Consider the following 22,379-nt stretch of genomic DNA (forward strand, 5'->3'; position numbering starts at 1 on the left):
ATAATTTTCATTGTACAACAAAAAAAAATTCCAATGAATATACTCCCTGACAATAAACTTAATATTAATATTTGTTTTATTTTGTCAAAATAAAATATAAAAAAAACGTCATAATTTATCACCTTTAATAATGCCAGGCTGCTTTTTTTTTTTTTAATGTGGATAACAATAATTTGGATTACATAATGACATTATTACAAAATTATGATTAATGTCAGGAATTTTTTATTATTTTTATTTAAAGATAATTATTATTGATTTTATTCATCACAACTCGTAACTGATACAATTAAGTCGTCAATTATATATATTAAATAAATTGATATATCTATTATAGATTGTGATTATAATAATTGACACTCTAGCCTCTATTAGTATTTAAAAATTATATTTTTTTTTTCTCAGCCTAATCAATATGAGCTTTGGCTAAAACCCAACTGGGTAATTGTCAGAACGAATAGACTATTTATTTAAATCATACGAAATAAATAAAAATAGAATTGGCATTCTTAAATATATAATCAACGTATTACTATTTAATTAAATAATATTTAGGTTGTAAGAAATTATCTGAAGTGATTAAAAAAAAATTATTTAATCTTCAATTTATAATGACAATATAAAACTTTATTATTTAGATTCTTAGAATTTAATTTTACATCAGAAAAATGTCAATGAACAATTAATGATAAAAAATGTACACGAAGCATCAGGAAAAAAACAATTACATTTATCGATTGAAAATAAGATAAACAACAATAACAAATAATTCAAGTTCAGTTAAAAAAATAATAAAAGACAGAAAAATTATTTAAACAAATGAAAATATATACTAAACATGCGATGGACAATATAATTTCTTAAAATAACATCAATTCATTGTGGATAAATATAAGTTGACCTTAAACTCCACTCTTTTATTAACAACAATTATTATTAACAAAAAATAAATAAATTTATATATTTTTATAATATAAATAGCCTTGGTATAAAAATATATTAATACACCCCGTTATGATTAAATTATGAAATCAATCAATTGAAAAGCTCATCGATCGTAATTGAAATTAATGATGATTGATACATTATTTAAATATAAATATCTTATTTATTAAATGTCAAAAAAATTGAGTCTTTAATTTTTTTTATACATTCATTAATATTCTTGAATCATCCACGTGATTTTATTGCTGTAGAATATAAAGTTATATTATTAAAAAATTAACAATAGTCACTTAAATGCTGATTAAATCTGTTGATTTTTTAACAAAGTAAATTATCTTTATAAAATATTATTTTTACAAACTGAATTTTATAATAATACAGTACTTTTTTTGGTAAAAATAATTGTAGAAAAGAATTTTAAATTATTTTACATTCTTTTTGTTTGTCTCGGCCTTGAGTTAAATAACTTTTAGCCTTGATGTAACTGCGGTGGTTGAACCACAGTGAATATTTCGAATTTGTATATAGGTCATTCTCATTCTCAGAAATCATGCTTTGATTTTGTTGATTTAAATTAATGCTATTATTATTATCATCTTCCAATTACAATAAATAGCTTATCGACTGCTAGTAAATGAATTTTTTTTTTCTTTTTCTATTACATTTTTTTCTTAGAAATTTCGAATCAAACTGATTAGTGATACAGTGATAAAAAATTAATTATAATTAATAACTATTCTCCAATTTTTTGTTTATTAATCTTCTATTATCTGAATAATAATTATTGATTGTTTATTGTTCTCATTTTGTCGAATTTATTAATTAATAATTGATATATTTTTAAAATTGATTAAATATTTTTCCGCGTTTATAATCAGTGATATTATTGGTTGCGAATTTCTTGTTTTTTAATTGGTTATTTTACTGCGTTTTTTAAAAAATTTAAATGCCAGTAAAATTAACAATTCTAAGATTTTCACAAGAGCGCTAAGCTGGTGGTAAATTAATGAACTATCGGTAGATCGCAGCCACGTCGAAACTCACTGTGACGATTGTCTTGTTTGTATATTACAAGAGAGAGAAAATACTAAGAAATATTTGTAATAATATTAACAACAATAAATTAATTAAATAGTGAATAATAAATCTATTAGGCGTCAAAAATGGTAAGTATTTATTAAAATAATAATGTAATACATACAATTTACATGTGAAAAATACAAAAGTCAAAAACAAAGTGTTAAATTGTGGTTATAGTTCATGTAATTCGTGGCAGTATACGTCAAAAAAAAAAAAAAGAAAAATGACAATTAAACATGTTATTTATATTTATTTTTTATAAACAATCACTATTGTTAATTAATTCTAGTTAAAACAATAGTTTTCTAAATGAAAATAAAATGAAAAATTTAAGCTTTTATAACCATAATTAAACATGGATTGTTTATTTTCTAAATTTATTTACCATAATATATTATTAATAATGTTAAATAAATTTTCTACAGCCTTTACGTCTCGATATAAAACGTAAATTATCAGCAAGATCTGACAGAGTTAAAAGTGTTGATCTACATCCAACAGAACCATGGATGTTATGCTCACTCTATCAGGGAAATGTCAACATCTGGAATTATGAAACTCAATTATTACTTAAGACATTTGAAGTATGTGATTTACCAGTTAGAACAGCAAAATTTATAACACGTAAAAATTGGATTGTAGCTGGTTCAGATGATATGATGGTACGTGTATTTAATTATAATACACTTGAAAAAGTACATTCATTTGAAGTACACAGTGATTATGTTAGAAGTATTGCTGTACATCCAACTCAACCATTTATACTCACAAGTAGTGGTATGTAAAGTATATAAATTATTAGGTAAATAAATAATATATATATATGCAATTGTTTAACTGTAAATTTTTCATTAGATGATATGCTTATAAAATTATGGAATTGGGAAAAATCATGGCGTGCTCAACAAATATTTGAAGGACATACACATTATGTTATGCAAGTTGTATTTAATCCAAAAGATAATAATACATTTGCAAGTGCATCACTTGATCGTACAGTTAAAGTATGGCAATTAGGTTCATCAACAGCAAATTTTACACTTGATGGTCATGAAAGAGGTGTTAATTGTGTTGATTATTATCATCATGGTGATAAACCATATTTAGTATCAGGAGCTGATGATAGATTTGTTAAAATATGGGATTATCAAAATAAAACATGTGTACAAACACTTGAAGGACATACACAAAATATATCAGCAGTATGTTTTCATCCAGAATTACCAATATTATTAACTGGCTCAGAGGATGGTACTGTTAGAATATGGCATTCTGGTACATATAGACTTGAATCATCATTAAATTATGGTTTTGAAAGAGTATGGGCATTAGGAGGAATACGTGGATCAAATAATGTTGTAATTGGTTATGATGAAGGTAGTGTTATGATTAAAGTTGGACGTGAAGAACCAGCAGTATCAATGGATTCAATGGGTGGTAAAATAGTATGGGCAAAACATAGTGAAATACAACAAGTTAATTTAAAAGCACTTGATGAAGAAATACAAGATGGTGAACGTTTACCACTTGCAATAAAAGATATGGGTGGATGTGAAATATATCCTCAAACAATTCAACATAATCCAAATGGTAGATTTCTTGTTGTTTGTGGTGATGGTGAATGGATAATATATACATCAATGGCATTAAGAAATAAAGCATTTGGACAAGCACTTGAATTTGTATGGGCTGCTGATTCAAGTCAATATGCAACACGTGAACATTCATCAGCTGTTAAATTATTTAAAAATTTTAAAGAAAAAACATTTCTTAAACCAGATTTTGGTGTTGATGGTATATTTGGTGGTTATTTATTGGGTGTATCATCAGCATCTGGATTGTCATTTTATGATTGGGATACAACAAAATTAATACGTCGTATTGATATACAACCAACACATGTTTATTGGGCTGAAAATGCATCATTAATTGCACTAGCAACTGCTGATCAATATTTTATATTAAAATATCATAGTGATATTGTTGCAAATGCTGGTGAAGATGCTGAAGATATTACTGATGCATTTGAAATGGTTGCTGAAATGAATGAAGTTGTTAAAACTGGTATATGGGTTGGTGATTGTTTTATTTATACAAATAGTGTAAATAGAGTTAATTATTTTGTTGGTGGTGAAGTTGTTACAGTATCACATCTTGATAGACCAATGTATTTACTTGGTTATGTACCAAAAGATAATAGACTTTATCTTTGTGATAAAGAACTTGGTATTGTATCATATTCATTATTATTATCTGTACTTGAATATCAAACAGCTGTTATGAGAAAAGATTTTGAAACAGCTGATCGTGTATTACCAACAGTACCAAGTGAACATCGTACACGTGTTGCACATTTTCTTGAAAAACAAGGTTTTAAAAAACAAGCACTTGATGTATCAAATGATCCAGAGCATAAATTTGAACTTGCATTATCACTTGGTAATTTAGATGTTGCTCATACACTTGCTATTGATGCAAATAGCCATCAAAAATGGCGTCAATTAGCATCACTTGCAACACAACATGGTAAATTAAGATTAGCACAAGAATGTTTACATAATGCACGTGATTTTGGTGGTTTATTATTATTAGCAACAAGTACTGGTAATGCTAATATGATTGAAAAATTAGGCAATGTTGCTGATGAAAGTGGAAAAAATAATATATCATTTTTATCACATTTTTTACTTGGTGATATTGATAAATGTCTTGATATACTTATTAAAACTGATCGTATACCAGAAGCAGCATTTTTTGCACGTGCATATGCACCAAGTAAAATATCATATGTTGTTAAATTATGGAAAGAAAAATTATCTCTTATTAGTGAAAAAGCTGGACAAAGTTTAGCTGATCCAGAACAATATGAAAATTTATTTCCTGGTTATAGAGAATCATTGAGAGTTGAAAAATTTTTAAATGAAGAAAATAAAAAAAAAATACCAGCTCTTGCATTTCCAACAGTCAAGGTAAATATAATTTATTATCATTATCATTATTATTATTATTACTTCATGATTTTAAATAAATTAATATATTTTTATTTTTATTTTACAAAGCCAAATATTGATCGTAAACCATTAGAAGAAATGCTTGAAGCTGAAGCATCATCTTCATCATCAATTGATCACATGTCTGATAGACTTCATGATCTTGGTATTGCAAATAAATTATCAACAATGAAAGAACCATTGCTTCCTCAAAATATTGATAATCCAAGCCGTTCATCAAGGCCACTTATTGTTGATGATGAATTGGATATTGAATTGGAACTAGATGAAAATATTGATACAACTGTAAGTTAATTTCAAATATACATAATCTAATTGTTTCTAATGCACATTATCCATCACCATGTTTTCAAACAATCCATTAATAGAATTTAAAAAAAATATACATATAAATTACAAATGGATATTCAAATTACTATCTATATTAATGTCATAAATTTTAATTAATTAATACTTAAATTTATTAGCTAAAAATAACATCTTTCATATACAATAAATTAACTATTTTTTTTCTTGGAATATTATGATAAGGATGTCCAATCCAATAGTATCAAACAGATTCATCATTCAGGTTTCATATGTTATGATAACAAAAATGTAAACAAAGTATCACTCTTCCAGTGGACATGTAAACAGCCCCGAGTATACTCATAAAAACCCTAGAAAAAAAAAACAATAGTACTATCGATTAGTCCCTCGCAGTATGATCATATCGATTACATTACTTTCTTCCATATTATTGATGATACTAATGATACATTATCATTTTTTTTTTCATCTAAAATGTTTACAATATCTCAATGATAATTCACAGTATTTATTGCTGAGATATTTATATTTTTTAAATTTACATACTTACAATTTATTAAATATTTTTACAGGATGTCAATTTAGATGATGAACTTCTGACTGAAGAAGAAGAATAAACCCGACCATTGATATATATTTATAAATAATATATTTACTACAAAAAAAACTTGGATTATCTTTTTCATTCCTCACATTTTTATTAAACTTCTGAGTATTAAAAATGAAGAAAAAAAAAAATAAATAAATATCAAAATCAATATAGATTTAAATTTTATTACTATTATTTTTATTATTATTATCATTTTTTTTTTTCGTGCTTATAATTACGATTTATTCTTCATACTGAAAATATTGATTTATATAAAAAAAAATACAGCATATTATTAAGGGTTAATTTTATTGTAATGTTAATATGAATAAATAAAAAATAATAAATGATAAATGTTTGTGTGTTTTTAATGGTTTTTTTTTTTTTAGATTTCTTTGAGAAAAAATTAAGAAAATTATGTTGCTTTCACACACTGTCGATTTGATTGTATGGTTTTTTTCATAAATGTGTTTGAGCAACATCTGGTTTTTAATTTCACACATTTTTTTAGACCAACCACTTGGTGTTAATATGACACCTCAAACGGAATCATCTTCGTTGACAAGAAAATATAAAAACAAATTTTAACATTTTTTTTTTATAATATGATAATTAAATTTAATTATACATTAATAAGATGAAAAATAAAAAGCAAAAAAACAAGAAGAATGTTAACGCCTTGTTAATAAAAATTCGTTATAAAGTCATTGAGCACGACGGGACGTAATAGACCTCACACTCGATACATAAATACCCTCGTAGAAGTGGCAACAAGAACAAGAAATAAAAGAAAATAAAAATATATAAAAATAAAAATAAAAAGGTACTCTCTTGACTCGAGTAAGCTAATTCAGCACTTAAAAATTCTGGACTTTGGCACGTGTATACATTAATCATCGAAACAACGACTTAGCAAACCAGAAAACTATATAGTTATGAAATTTATGTGACAGAAGGATTGGTGAGTCACATGACGACGATTCAAATGACTTCACCTTATACCTAACATGATTTTGATGAAGTGAGTAATTTTATACAATCATGATATTTCATCATGTTAATTAATATCATCTTTTTAATTTGTAAAATAATAAAATTATAATTATAATAATAATCGTCATCATTTCCATCATGTTTTTTTTTTTTTTTTTAAATGAAACTAAAATTTTATAGAACACAATCCGGAAACACCATCAAATAATGTAATTTATGACCTCCGGGAAACAAGTGATGTCCTGTCATATAAAAGATTTAGAAAAAAGCGTCAAAGGAAAAAAAGAAAAGTAGCAGAAAGTCCCTCGGGAGAGAAAGAAATAAATTTAAAAAAAAAAAAAATAAACCTATTGCTGGATAATGTTGCCAGGTTGTACTGTCATCCAACCGCCCTGAAAACAGAAATAGACACCCGTTGACACCCAGCTACAAATTGCCCACGTCATTGCGCACGCCTTGACAAAAAAGACCCGCAAACCTCCCAAGGGAATATATATTTTATTTTTTTTTTTTCGTTTTTGAACAAGAAAAATTTTTAAAAAACGACAAACTTATGTATGGGAAGTGTTTAAATATTTTTTAAAGTAACATCATTAACAAATGATTCACAATGACATCAGTTATATGAGCAAGATAACAGACAACTTTGACGACAAACGAATACTCATATAGCTTGTGAATGAACATGTTGATAAAATGTTATTTACAATTAATTGCTTTGTCTACGTATATTCTGTTGTTTTAATTTTAATTTTTGTATTTTTGATCTTTTAAAATTATGTTAATCAACAGTTCGCAAAAGTTGCACAAAATTATAAACACAAATTAATATTAATATTTTCTAAAAATGTTTTGTGATTATTTAGGGCTTTTAAACAAAATTAATTACAAATATTTTCTATAATAAATATTACTTCATTCCATCAATAAAGACTGCTGCTTTTTGACTTTTTTTTTCATTCGAAATAAATGTAGAAGAAAAAAAATAAAAAATTCGAAAATTCTAAAAGTATTTTTTCTCTGACACTTTGTGTGTATATTAAACACTGGGAATGCGTTTAATCTGTTGAGTTTAGTAAAGAGTAAGAATAAGAATAAAAAAAAAACGAAATAAATAAATTTAAAAACATTTCTCTTTCTAATATAGCCAAGTGATCCCCTCAGCTGTCGTGCATCAGTTATATCTTGCGTGAGTTTTACGCACTCACTTCTTAAGCCTTTTCTAAATTTGTTTTTCTCAAACAGTCACTCAGTGTGTGTTTATTAAATAAACTCAACTATCAAATTTATATAAAATATAAACTAAATAATATAATTATTTTTTTTATCAATTATTATTGGCCCTTTTATTGATAAAATCAATTCAACATGAGAGCCACTGATGGGTGGAGCTTTATGATCAACTCCCCTTTTTCAATATATATTGATATCATTTTTTTTTCTACTACCTTTTTATTTCTTCCTCATTCTATTATCAGTAATTATTATTATTATTTTTTTTTTACTCACCAGTATAAACATTTTTTTTATATTTTTAATATTTTCATCATTATATTTTCTATGTTTATTTATTTTTTTTTTTCATTACTTATATTATAAACAATTAAACATATATATTGATAATTTTTTATTACAAATAAATGAAATAATAATAGATTATTTCGAATTAATTTTTGATATTTTATATCAGGAAATATGCGATGGTTTTTTTTTAAATGAAAAATTTGATCAAATGCGGTGATATACAGATAAATTATTTATAAATGAAATTTATTTAATACTTTTATAATCCAGTTATATTATGATAATAATAGTTACTATTTATTTTTTATTATTTAAATTAATATTATTATTTTTTTATGATTATTTTGATAAAGAAAATTTAATTATTTTTCCTCATCAGTGTCAACATCTGTCTCTTTTTTAATTATTTAACATTATTATGATAATAATTATATTAAGATTTGATTAAACAATCTTTAAAATCATCTTATATTATTAATTTATTCATGTAGTAAATGAAATGAATTATAAATAATATTAATTAACATCACATCACAATTATTTATTTTATATCAAGATATAATATTTATTTGGACGCGTGTTATTTGTTTAATTTATTGCGCCTTTTTATTTTGAAGAGAAATATTATTTTATTTATGAAAATATTTTCAAAATACTTGACAAAAGAGATAATTAAAATTATATGTTTATGAAAAAAATTAAACATTAAAATATTGAACCCACAAAATAAAAATCTTAAATATTTAAAAAAAAAAAAAAAATCAAAATGGAAAAGAATTAAAATAGTGATTAAGTTTTTTTTTTATTTTTTTTGGTTTAGTTATTTTCCCCTTATAATTATTCTAGTATATTTATTTTATAAATTTTTTTATTTCTCACAATTCTATGTAGAGAGTGACAAGTTCAATCTTTAAACATTTTCCAGTAATTAAAAATAATAAAAAAAATATTTTTCTCTAAATAAAATAATTCTACATATAAAATAAAACTAATAAAATAATTGAATCGAAATTAAATTGCGAATATTAAAAAAAAAAAAAATTAAATAAAATAAAAAGTGTTTAAAGACTCGTGTCATCACTCTAAAATAATATTAATAATAATATGAAAAAAAAAAAATAAAACAAATTAAATTTTTTTTTTCTAAAAAATTTTTTTATCTTTATGAGAATGAATTTTTTACCTTTAAAAAAAGATGAAGTAATTAAGATCCTGTTGTTTCACATGTAACATTTTGAACGTGATTGAAAATCGACATTTGGAAAATTTGATGATGTGACATTTGTTGTAATTGGTAATGTTGTTACAGCAGTTTGACCAATACTTATTGGACTCATTCCTAATCCAGTTGATGTAACTGTTGATGAACCAGGTTCTTCCTTAACATTCACCACTGTAAAGGAAAATCTTCAACCCACTGCTTTGATTCTTTATTCATAATATTATTAAAAATATGAAGCTCACTCTCAGGCCAGTAAGCACATCTACCAGGCATTGGATCACCCGATACAATACTTTCATGTCTTCTAGCACAAGCTGCAAAATTACTTCCAAATGTACCACTTGACATTGCACTCTGTGTACCTGTATTACCACCTGCAACATCCAAATAATTACCTTTAAATATTTCATTCAAATAATTCATCAAATTTCATCATCAACACTCTCTATTTTTTTTTTTTTCAAAACTTACTCAATGTGTTGAATTGACCGTAGCCATTCATTGTTGGTATTTGCATTGGTTGAAGTTGCATTGCATTTGATTGCAGCTAAATGAAAAAATAATTAATTTAATAATAATTTAGTTATATTTTTTTTTATTAACAATTTATATCTCAACTCACTGCTTGACAGTGACTGTATGACATCTGTGGCTGTTGAAGTCCCCACGAACTAAAATTATTTAACAAAAAAAATATATATTACTCAGTAAATATCCAAGAATTATTTTTATTTTATTCTATTATCAACTCTAAAAAAAAGAAAAAACATAAATAGGTATATAATATTTTTCTCTTTTACTTATCACCTTGTGTCGTATCTTGAATATGTTGGAGCATATGATGGTGGTGACTGAGCAAAAAGATTTCTTGTTGCACTTAAATGAACGTGACTTGTTGGATATGGCTCAACAAATAATGACTTGTGATAAGGTGCATTTCTGTATGGTCTCTTCATTCTTTTTCTTCTTCTATAATTACCATTTTCAAACATATCATCATACTGAGGATCTAATTAACATGAAAAATAAAAAATATATATACATTATTTATTTAAAATACATACAAATTAATTAAAATATTACCAAGTGTCCAAAAATTTCCTTTACGTTCACCACCACCTTCTCTTGGTACTTTTAAAAAACATTCATTCAATGAAAGATTATGTCTTATTGAATTTTGCCATCCTTTTTTATTTTTTTCATAATATGGAAATTTTGTTGTAATATATGAATATATTTCACTTAATGTTGCTTTTTTATGTGAACTATCATTAATTGCCATTGCAATTAATGCAACATAACTAAATGGTGGTTTAACTGTTGTTGATGATGCTTCATTACCACTCATACTATTTGTATTTGTATCGACACTAATTCTATCTAAATTTGTATCTATATTACAATTTTTTCTATTAATAATACCAGTATTATTTGTATTTGTTGTTGAATTTTGTAAATCAATTGGTGGTGATGATATTTTATTATTATCAATATCATCATTATTATTATTATTAATATTACTACTATTATTATTATGGTGATGATGATGGTTATTTGAATGTGATGATGGTGTTGATCGTGCACTATGATGATTGTGATGATGATGTTGATGTTGATGATGGTGGTGGTGGTGATCTTGTTGATGTGGCAAATGATGAGATGTTAAATTTCTTGTATAATTTGTTCCTGATAAATCCTTTGATGTTGAATTTATCATACAACTTGGTGATAAATCAGATACAAAACTGCTTACTGTAACAGATAAAGAAAAATATTTTTTTTTTTTTTCATTTGAATTATTAAAAGAATTTATCAAGACACAATGATAATCGATTATTAAAATGCTAAGAAATAAAGCATTGACATAGTTGTTTTATAAAATTTCTAGGAATTTTAAAAATAATAAATTATTATTATTTAATTGTTTAAAAATTACATGTAAATATATTTTTAAGAAATGAATTGATATTTATAAAAAATTAAATTAAATTAAATGTAGTTAAATTAGTTAATTCTCCCACCCTGTAATATATATTTGCAACAAGTTCTCTAAACGACACAAGAGTTGTAAATGAGGCGTCATTAAAGAACGGGTTAGGCTTGGGTGGTAGCACGAAATGATAAACAAAAATGTATTTTAGTAACAGTACATCGTGGCATACTGCTATAGAGTCACGTACTATTAAACGAAAATCGAGCCTTGTTGAGACCACACAATATTTCTGTATTGGTATTTAATGAAACATGGGGGTAGAAAATATGTATCTTGTACGTGCTCATGAGTCGTTTTATATTTTATTTTATTTTTTTTTTATTCATGCTAACATTTATATATACCGAGATTTAAATTTTCCAACATTTTTATTTTGTTAATTTTGGATATATTGGTTCATGGAAATGTGACGATTAAAAATAGAATAAAAACAATATAAAATTAAATAAAAATTTATTCATTATTTAATAATTGTTATTGAGTAAAAAAATATATGCAATTATTAATTAATTATTATGTACTTGATTTTTTTTAATTAATTTTTTTTTTTATCAAAAGATGATGTTTTTTTGTGTGTGTCTCAATTTCTCTATGCATTTTGACCATTCAATAAGAACAAAGTTCGATTGTCAAAGGTCATATGATGAATTAAATATATATATAAAATATTTACTTGTATATGCATTCCTAAAATTCAGTTGGTGCTATTCAGCATTGATAAGTGTAATATAATACATATAAATAACATCATAAAAATTTCTATCTAAAATAAAAAAAGAAAAAAAAATTTATCCAGAGATCATGACAATTAAATCATTATAATAAATATATTAAATTTGCGTAAAATTAATGTCATTGACATTAGTTATTAATACGTCAAGAATAAAACAATAAACAATTTACATTATTATTATTTGTTTACATATTTAAACAAAATATTTAATTTCTCTTATCTCAGTTTTTTTTTGATATTATTATATTTTGTTATTTCAATCAGCAAATTCTTTTTAATATTTTAAGAATTTAATATTAATTTGTAATTTGTTTAAAACAAAAATAATAAATAAATAAAATTATATTAATTTAAGTAAAGTCATCAATCAGGTGTACGCATTTATATTAACATAAAAATTTTTTGTTATTTTAATCATAAAATTATCATAAAAGCCAATGATCCCTGGAGCTTTAAACAATGCTGGAAAATCAAAGCTAATCAGGAAATTGAGATCATATAGCAGAGTGCTCATTTACCCATCTCCCTGTTTAATTATTATATTTTTTTTTTTTATTTATTTTCTTTTTTATAAGCACGTGCTTGAAATTGGTCTGATACAATTAGCCCATTTGCCTCGGGATACGTAACTTGACCTTTAAGCCCTTGCCCATTTGTAACATATAATAATTTTTTTTTTTATTTTTATAAAATAAAACAAATATTAATGTAAAAAAAATATTTTATTTATTAAAATAAAAAATATATAATTTAAATATTAATAATAATAATTCAACAAATATTTTTAAAAATTTTTTCCAAAAAATTATCAATGAGTGATTTATAGATTTAAAATTTATATTAATTTCTTTATCAACCAATTTTATGTTTATCTTTTACTATGACTATACTTGAGTTTAAAATTTCTTTAATTTTTTTTTTTTTTTTTTTACGAGTATTTGATATGTTTATTTTGTTTTATTTTTTTGCTTGAATTATTTTGGACCCCAACATCTCAAAAGGGAGAACTAAAATGCCATGGCATGTTCATGCCTTTGGGCCTTATAAATGTGTAATATGAAACCTTGAAAGCCAACACAACTTAAAGTCTCCAGACTCAATGCTGAATATTACTACCTCTTGGTGGACCAGCCTTACAGAAATATACTGATTGACTTCGTAGAATACTCGAGTCAAAACTGGTCAAACACATAATTCATTACAGTATTTTTTTTTTTTTAATATTTACTGGATATTATAGTTTACATTCTTTAATTTCTTTATCGTATTTATACAAAACATTTTTTTTATTTTTTATTTCTACCCATAAATACGTAGCATGATTTATTTGTTGTCTTAGAAATATTAGATGAAAAAATATATATATTTTAAATAGCTGTATATTTTTTTTCATAAACGACTTGATATTTCTAAATGAAATTTTAGTTTTTCCATTGAGACGAAAACAACATGTATACAAATATAGTCCAATGTGAGACAAACTCGTGTCAGGCCAACGGGTCATCATGTGCCTGATATGAAATATATATGCTTTTTTTTTTTTTTTTTGTTTTTGCAAATACAAATCGACCCTCATTATCTCGACCTCGTCATTGCGCCGTGATTTAATATAATTTAAAAAATATAAATCAAGTATAAATTATCAAGATAAGAAATATAATTCTTTAGGTTTATTTTAAATAAAAAATTGTCATAAAAAAAATTTGTCACCGGAAATTAAATATAAAAACACTTGTGCGTGAAACAATAAAATAAATAATAAAAAAAAAAAAAAAATTCTGCGTTATTTGAATATTTTTTTTTCCACAAACAAACAAACAAGAAAATTACGATCAATTCATATACGGAACTTAATAATTATACATGACAATATAATGTAAATGTTATTATTCTCGAGAAAAAAAAAAGCTGATAATAAATTAAATAAAAAACAGCTTTTTTGTGTGAAAAAAATTATTGGAGTAATTAAAATAGTAGCTATTTAAAAATAACGTAATTATTATAGAAAAAAATGAAAATAGAATTATTGAGATTAGAGACATATTGTTGCATAAATCTAGTATGAAATTATGATAAGTACTGTAGTGTCTCTTATCATCATTTAGCTGATTGGTACAAAATCATATTCTTGTTTACTACGCATCTATAAATAATATATCTACCCGAATGATTACAACTGACGACCTGATTTTAAAATAAATAAACAAGGTCACGGTCCATTATTTATATTATTTTTTTAAACTTTTTCTGAATGACAATTAATTAATTACTCGAATATATATTTATTATTATTTTGTGTGTTTTTAAACTAAGTTATATTTTCTTTTTTTTTTTAAGCTTAATAAATTTTTTATGATCAACAAAGAAAAAAAAAAACGACTTAATTTATGAACTATTTTTAAGATGACAAGTACGTGTTCACATATACATGATATTCTCACCAAATTTATAATAAATATGTGGCGACGGATGCTACCATTTATTAGACAAAATGTTGGTATATTAAACCGTAAAATATATACATTTCTAAGATTAGCAAATAGTCATTTTATTCTACTTGTTTTATTTTATTTTTCTTATACATTTAATATATAAATTTTATTTTTATTGTCGAAATCAATTGGGAAAAATAATAAAATATTCAAGTGATTTATTAAGTGTTAATTTAAAATAAAATTTACAATTTAATAAATTAATAAATTTATTTGTTTATTAGAGTATGATTAAGAAATTATTAGGAATTTTTTTTGATTGGCAAAAGTATTTAATCTGATATGTAAGCGTAATTTTAATTTTAAATTTTTGTTTCAGATGGATTTTAAAAGGACAAGTCGACGACAACAATTTCGAATTTCTATCATTATCATCTGCAATAATGGTGAGTGATTTTTTATCTATTCTTTAATTTGAATTTTCAGTGAACAAAATCTTTCGTGTTGTTTAGAGTATTTTTGTACTAAAAAATTTCGTAAAAGTCCTGTCTAGATTTTATTCATTTATTTTATTTAAAAAGTAAAAAACTAGCCGCCGAAAAAAACTATAAAATTCAACACTAATTCATTAAAAACATATAAATCGTGATGGAAAATAAAATTGGCGTTTGATTATATATATGAATCAAATTACATTTAAGAAGTATGATTAATATAATAAACGTCTTTTTATCAATGCATATTTGCGATTAGAAAAATGATAGGTTGATGTGGTAATGTAATATTATTGCATAAATATATTCTTATCAAACGAGAAAAAAAAAAATATCAAAACTTTTCTTTTGAATACTTCCGACAGAATATATATTATGTGGAGCTTTAAATATCTCTCAATGTTTAGTAAATAAATATATAAAATAATAAATTAATAAATTGTCAAACAATAAATTACATTAAACAAGAGATTAATTTTCAATATAAAAGATATAAATAATAACTAATAAAATCACGTGAAATTTTTCCTATTTTTTTCTATTATAAAAAATTGAATAAAAAATACAATGAAGGGCAAATATTGTGGACGTGTTTTTAAATGTGTTGGTGATGACTAAATATTGTCTCGAGGACAGATTATCAGGGTGGTTAAATGTAGTCTTACCCGGTATATATCATCCTTTCCCCAACAGCATAACTTACATTTTATTATTAGACATTTACGATAAATTTCAAAGTAAAAATAAATGTTTTAAAAAAAAATACAGTTTTGTTATTATAATCGAGCGATATATATATATTTTAGTATCAAAATATAGACACTTACCTTGATGAAGGGAGGGAAGTAATGATGTCGGTGATAACTGAAAACTTTCCTGTTTTATTTTCAATGAATGTGGTGAATCTTGCATACTTAAACTTGGACTTCCGACACTTCCATTTCCCTGTTGCATATCCTAATAAAAAAAAAATATAAAATTATTATGTTTATCTCGAAATTTATAAGAAAAAAAATAAAATAAAACAGATAAGTTATTTAATTATTGTGACTTTTGATTTTTACGAATTGTGCTTGCAATGTTTGAAGTTCCGTCGCGACAAACTTACAAACACCACTCCCTTGTTGTGACATTACATTATACAGACCAAAAATTACGAGTTTCCTTGAATCGTTAATTTGCAATCTTGTATGTTTATTACATAATTTTTATTAAAAAGTTGTTTAAAAATAAGTCATTTTTTTTTTTTTACAATATATAAAAAAGAAAAGAAAAAAAAAGATTTACGATTTAGATTAAACTAGTGTAAAAAATATATATTATATTTTTATTTTTTTTGTAAATATTTATAAATAAACATATTTTAAAATGATACCAACATTAAAATATAAAAAAAAAGAAAAAAAAAATTTTTTTATATCCTCTTTAAGTTGACAAGATATAGTACAGTGTAAATGTCATGAGACAACCCGAAAAGTGCATCAACCCGTCGACACTGAAAAATGATTGTAGGACGATTATAGAAGGCTTTTAATGTAAAATTTTACGACGCGACGGGAAGTGTAACAAGCCCCAAATCACTACTATATCAATTAAACAAAAAAAATATATACAAAACACTTGGTAATAAAAGACACATATGCTTAAAAAAAAAAAATAAATAAGACAACTTTTTTCTTCTCTTTCTCAGTAAGACATTCATACTTGGAATATTATTGATTTTTTGATTCTTCCAATTGAATATCATATTTAATATAATTTGACCTTACAATTGTCAACAAATCAATATAAATATTAATAATTATTATATTAATTAATAACCCATATCCCATTCCATTCATGTTAAAATTGCAAAAAAAAATCATTACGAGTTTGTTTTTTCAAATTTTCAAGTATAAAGTTATTATTTTTAAATTATATAACTAATTTATAACTTACTCCTGTTATTGGTAGAACGTGGGAGACCATTCTTAGTTGATCTTCAGTTGAATTGTTCATAAATAATACCTTTTCATTGACACTTCACATTTACAAAATTCAAATATATTTTTAATTTTATATGTGAGTTATTCACAAACACTCACTGTTACATATTCTCACTCATAAAGTTTCAACATTTTTCTATGTGTATTTAAAATATCCAAGAATTTTTTATTAAATTTAAACGAAAAATTATTTATGAAACCTTTTAGAGTATATGTTTAAAATTACTGATGCTGATGATATTTACTCGACAACTAATTCTTCATGAAATAAAGCTCAAATTCACCAGAAAAAAAAAAAAAAAATGTCATGCCTGAAATAAAAAAAACCAAAATGATTATTATTATTAATTTTTTTATAAAGACACTTAAAATTTTTTTAAATAAAATATATTTAAAATTTATATGGATTTATATATCATTTGAATTTTTCAAAGTCAGTATATATCACGTGCACTAAAATACATATATATAGATACATTCATTTTCGAGTGGAACGCTAAGAATATTAGGGACAAGTCGGCGACAGCTGAACACTTAATAGTTCGCACGAACGTTTAGCACTGTCTCTTAATTTTTTTTTCCTGAGGGAGTAATATATATTACCTTTTTCCGTCGCTCAAATATCCTTCAATCATTTAATACATGTGTTAGATAAACTAAAAATATAGCACCTCTATTAATTTACCACCCAAAAAATTAACTCCTCAATTTGAAAATTATTTTTTTTTTTTAGTAAAATTCAATTAAAAAATTTGTAATTTATAATTAATGATTAATTAAATTACATTAAAGTTATTTGGTTTATTTAAAATTTGTCAATTTAATTTATTTATCTTGATGGTATTTTATTGAATCACCGTTAAATTTATTTAAAATTAATTCAAACAAAAATACTGAACAAGGGATTAGTGATGATGGTAATAAAGAATGATTTTTTTTTCACGACATTTGCTTTCCATTATTGTCACAATTAATTTAGCTTGTTTTAAGGGATTACAAAACAATGTCAATTGCCAAACATCAAAGTTAAATTTATAAATAAATTTTTTTTTTTCATTTTAAATTTATAAACAAATTAAAAATAATAATTATTATTATTTATTTATACTAACTGAATTATTTGTATTGCTTTAATAGTATTTTACAAATTTATTTATAAATTTTATACAATTTTACATTGTTATGATGGCATCAGAGTAAGTGAGAGTTGAGACTGATAACAAAACATGTTTACTCATGTTTACACAATAATTTGCATGCAATCATTCAGTATGTATGTATATATGCCAATAATAATTTAATCAATCTTATTAAAAAAAATGAAAAAAAAAAATGTTGTTCATGCTTCAAATAAATAATTAGATAAAACCAAAAAGTTTATAAACTCATCGACATGTTGTCAATAAACTTTTTTATTGTTTATGTTTTTTTACTGCGTTTAATATTTTTTATTAAAAAAAAAAAAAACAAATAAACAAACAAATAATTTATTACATTATTATCATTAATAATAAACAATTAATTTACCTTTTTTTTATTGATTTTTATTCCTTATATCATGGAGTGGGATAGTTGATGTTTTTTTCGATTACACTTTGATACACCAATACGTGATTAATTAATTAAAATCAATTAACTAATTACACAATTAGGCATATAAAGAATTTATTTTTAAAAATAATTTTTTTTTCAACACGTACCGACGGATCGAGTTATCTTTGACGCAATGTTACGAATGAGAAAGTAGAAACACAGCCGTCTTTGATGAATACTCAATCGCGAATGAGTAGTTTTTAAATTTTGAGCTTGTGCTGAAGCAAGCTCGTTTGTGTTGCAACAACCACCGACCACTGGGATGGTTGGAGGCGGAGCGAATCAAATAACAATATACATACATCATCTAGTTTTCAAATATACTTAAATAAATAAATTTTCATCAAAACTAGATTATAAAATAATATCATTAAAATATTATCATTAAATTCATTGAAAAAATATTCATAGATCATCAATTTTTATTTTTTCACATTAACAGGGTATTTTTCAATTTTTAATTCAAAGTAAATTACAATATAATAAAAGATTTATTCAGAAAAAAAATTATAAACAAATATTGCATAATAAAAAAATGAAACAAATTCAATTGTTTGAAAAAAATAATAATTATAATTTAATGGTTTTTTAAATATATTTTAAGACAATTTTTTTGTAGGCCAATTGTTCAGACAATAAATAAACCATGTCATTTTTTTTTTTTTCGAAATGATTTTTTGCTTTAAAATAAGGTCGTGCTTACGTTGCATTCAATGAAAATATAATAATGAAGCCATCGAAATTAATTTAAATTTTTATATAAAAATCATATTACATTGTTGTTATTTTAATTGACCGATTTTCTGGCTATTTATTAACCTTAATTTTTGACAATATATATAATTGGATTATGAGAATTTTTATTGTTGTTAATAAAAAGTGTGTTAATATTTAAAATTTGCTTATTAAATAATAATTTGGCATTGAGATTCCTGATTGTTTCGAAATAACAAAGTATTCTTTATTTAATTTAATTTTTTTTGCAGTGTATCGATTTGATTGTTTAATGATTTGAAATATAATTTGTTGAGTGGTCGCCATGAATGGGCGTTATTACTCCGTAGCATTTTGTTGTTTCATTGGTCGAGCATCATCTCGATGTTTTAAACATAGCTATTGCGCCTGCCCGTAAACTAGCGTTTCTCAACTTAACTATAAATTTTATTTTATCATAATTTTTAACTCTTTATTATTTAGAGAAAAAAATTTATTATAATACATCATTAAAAGTACATGCGACAAATAGATATGCATTAATTTTAAATAAATTTTCAAATACATCTAAATGCGATTAAAAATTATTTAAAAATATAATTTTAAACTGCCAATTAGATAACATACCGATAAATAAAATTATGATTCATAATAAAGTCAAGATAACTTTATTTTTTTGGCTAGTTTCAAATTACATTATTAGGAAATATTAAAAAAACCATTTTATACTATCGCGCACGTCGCTTTGAATTGATCTCAAATTATATCAACAGTAAAACAATACAATAACGGTGTCACAAAATATTTTGATAAAATTTTATAACAAGGAAATTAATAATTTCGTTGAATTTTTCATGACACACCCAATACCAAAATTATAAATATGACAAATATAAAATATTAAAAAATTTATTTCTTATTTTAATATGATAGTTGAATATATTTTTTTATTTTTTTTCTTTGATATATTTTATCAAGTATATTTTGTAGGTAGATATATATATTGATTGAATTTTATTTTTTTCTTTAAGTTGTTTTTTAAACATCCGCAAGCAATAATAGATGATTGTTGATAAAATTTACAATTTGTAGCTGATTTGTTGTTAATATAACAGTTTATTGTTGTTCTGGCACAATGGTATCATGTTTTGTAATTCAGTGACTCGATTGTTCGATTGTTTCCACCATCATTCGACAAATTGTTGAATTAGTACATATTCATGTATGTACTAGTATGATTTTTACTTGCCTATGTATATCAACAGTTATGTACATGCGAGATTACGAATTAATGATATGCTTTATGTGCAGCTTAATCGTAAAAATTTTATTTTGAGATTTTATAATTTTTTTAAAATCAATTTTTCTTCTTACTAAAAGGCCCAGTATAATTTTTAAAATTAATATATTTTATTATATGGTTTAAAAGAAAAATATATATTAAAAAAATAAATCAAAAATATGTCGGTCGTTTAACACCAGCCAGACGACGTAGGCAGTTGAAAAAAAAAAATAAAAAAAATACAAGTTGATGCTTTGTGTGACCAAGCATTCTGTAAGTAAGCCATAAATTGTTTTTTTTTTTTTTTTAATTTTTTGGTAGCTAAAAATTCCAGACAATGAGTTAATTTAAGTTTATATACATAAAAAAGTCTGAAAATTGAATTTTTTAAATTAGTTGATTTTTTTTCCAAAACATATTGTTAAACAAAAAGTTTTCATGGTGATGAAATAAAAAAATTTACCTTTTAAATGAGTGTTAATTGAGGTGAAACAAAAGCTGTCCTGTTTTACCTGTAAAGTCCATATGTCCTATAAAAAAAAATTAAAATAATAATAATATTTTTTTCGTATAGAAAACATATAGATTTTACCGGTAAAACAGGACTACTTTTGGTTCACTTTTCAACATAGTAGTCATAAGACACATAAGCATTAAAAAATAAAAATATCATTAATAATTTATAAATAATTTGAAAAAATAAATTGACAAGAAAACAATAATATAAATTAATAATTTTTATGTCTTTTAATAAAAGAGTAAAAAAGATATTTGGAAAATTAAATAAGGGATGAATTTAGTATATAATAACATCACTAACATATTATTATTATTAAGACTTTAGTACTAAAAAAAAAAAAGACAAGTTATTCTATTGATAAATAAATGAAGATATAAGCAATTCATAAAAACTCTTAACTGGTTTATGATTTTTTATATCTATATTTTTACAACCCTTATATACTTTGCTTGTGGAATAGTTGAGAAACTTGTCAACAGATGGATCAAATTTAACGTTTCTCACAAGTGGTGAAGTAGATGATCGTGAGTATATATACAACTTCCAAAATGTTTGATACCGGGGGAGGATGGCAAGCACAAACAATGACGAAACCTAGTTTCAGATAATACAAGAATAATCAATGATTAAGATAAATAAAAGGGTTTAGTTGTCTGCTTTGTGTCCCGAATTCTAAAATACAAACAGTCAAAAAGTGAACCATCTTCCCCCACTTTTTGCATTTTTAAATAATAATTTTTTTTTTTTTTTAATTTAAACTAATTATTATTAATAATATACTCTAAGGGATAATTTTTTTTTAAAGGGATTTAAATTGATTTAATAATTTGCTTATTGTATTTATGTTTTTTAATTTTTTCTAACTATTCTTTATTTATAATTATATAATTTAAAAATATATGCTTATTGTTAATGATAAAGTTTTTTTCTTTTTACTTTAAATTGCAGAGTAATAATAAA

The 22,379-nt window shown here is 23.6% G+C and overlaps 3 protein-coding genes across 6 annotated transcripts in view; 2 read left to right on the forward strand and 1 right to left on the reverse strand.

The window, feature by feature from the left end:
- The first annotated feature begins 1,950 nt into the window (after positions 1 to 1,950).
- Positions 1,951 to 6,094, forward strand: LOC122847370 (coatomer subunit beta'). The gene is made up of 5 exons (XM_044145002.1): positions 1,951 to 2,111; positions 2,451 to 2,802; positions 2,881 to 4,994; positions 5,085 to 5,321; positions 5,918 to 6,094. The coding sequence occupies exons 1-5, from the start codon at positions 2,109 to 2,111 to the stop codon at positions 5,960 to 5,962; spliced, it is 2,751 nt and encodes a 916-aa protein (XP_044000937.1). The 5' UTR covers positions 1,951 to 2,108; the 3' UTR covers positions 5,963 to 6,094.
- Positions 6,095 to 8,260: 2,166 nt separating this feature from the next.
- On the reverse strand, positions 8,261 to 17,621 carry LOC122847371 (fork head domain transcription factor slp1-like). Of its 4 annotated transcripts, none has more exons than XM_044145004.1 (8): positions 17,264 to 17,621; positions 16,153 to 16,282; positions 10,757 to 11,425; positions 10,481 to 10,682; positions 10,296 to 10,344; positions 10,145 to 10,220; positions 9,916 to 10,047; positions 8,261 to 9,844 (listed from the first exon to the last, which is right to left on the reverse strand). In XM_044145004.1, exons 1-8 carry the CDS (start codon positions 17,321 to 17,323, stop codon positions 9,672 to 9,674), a joined length of 1,491 nt encoding a protein of 496 aa, XP_044000939.1. In that variant the 5' UTR covers positions 17,324 to 17,621; the 3' UTR covers positions 8,261 to 9,671. The 4 variants fall into 4 exon arrangements, with proteins under 4 accessions (XP_044000939.1, XP_044000941.1, XP_044000938.1 ...); XM_044145006.1 differs by having other exon boundaries at positions 9,246 to 9,858; XM_044145003.1 differs by having other exon boundaries at positions 9,625 to 9,844; positions 9,916 to 10,068.
- The window catches only part of LOC122847368 (RIMS-binding protein 2-like), a 29,889-nt gene continuing 22,752 nt past the window's right edge, over positions 15,243 to 22,379 (forward strand). Inside the window, exon 1 of the mRNA XM_044144995.1 lies at positions 15,243 to 15,277. Within this exon, the coding sequence (XP_044000930.1) occupies positions 15,275 to 15,277 (3 nt within the window). The 5' untranslated portion in view covers positions 15,243 to 15,274. The remainder of the gene's footprint in view (positions 15,278 to 22,379) is intronic.

This window comes from Aphidius gifuensis, linkage group LG1, assembly GCF_014905175.1.
Source record: "Aphidius gifuensis isolate YNYX2018 linkage group LG1, ASM1490517v1, whole genome shotgun sequence".
In the NCBI taxonomy this organism is placed as follows: Eukaryota; Metazoa; Arthropoda; class Insecta; order Hymenoptera; family Braconidae; genus Aphidius; species Aphidius gifuensis.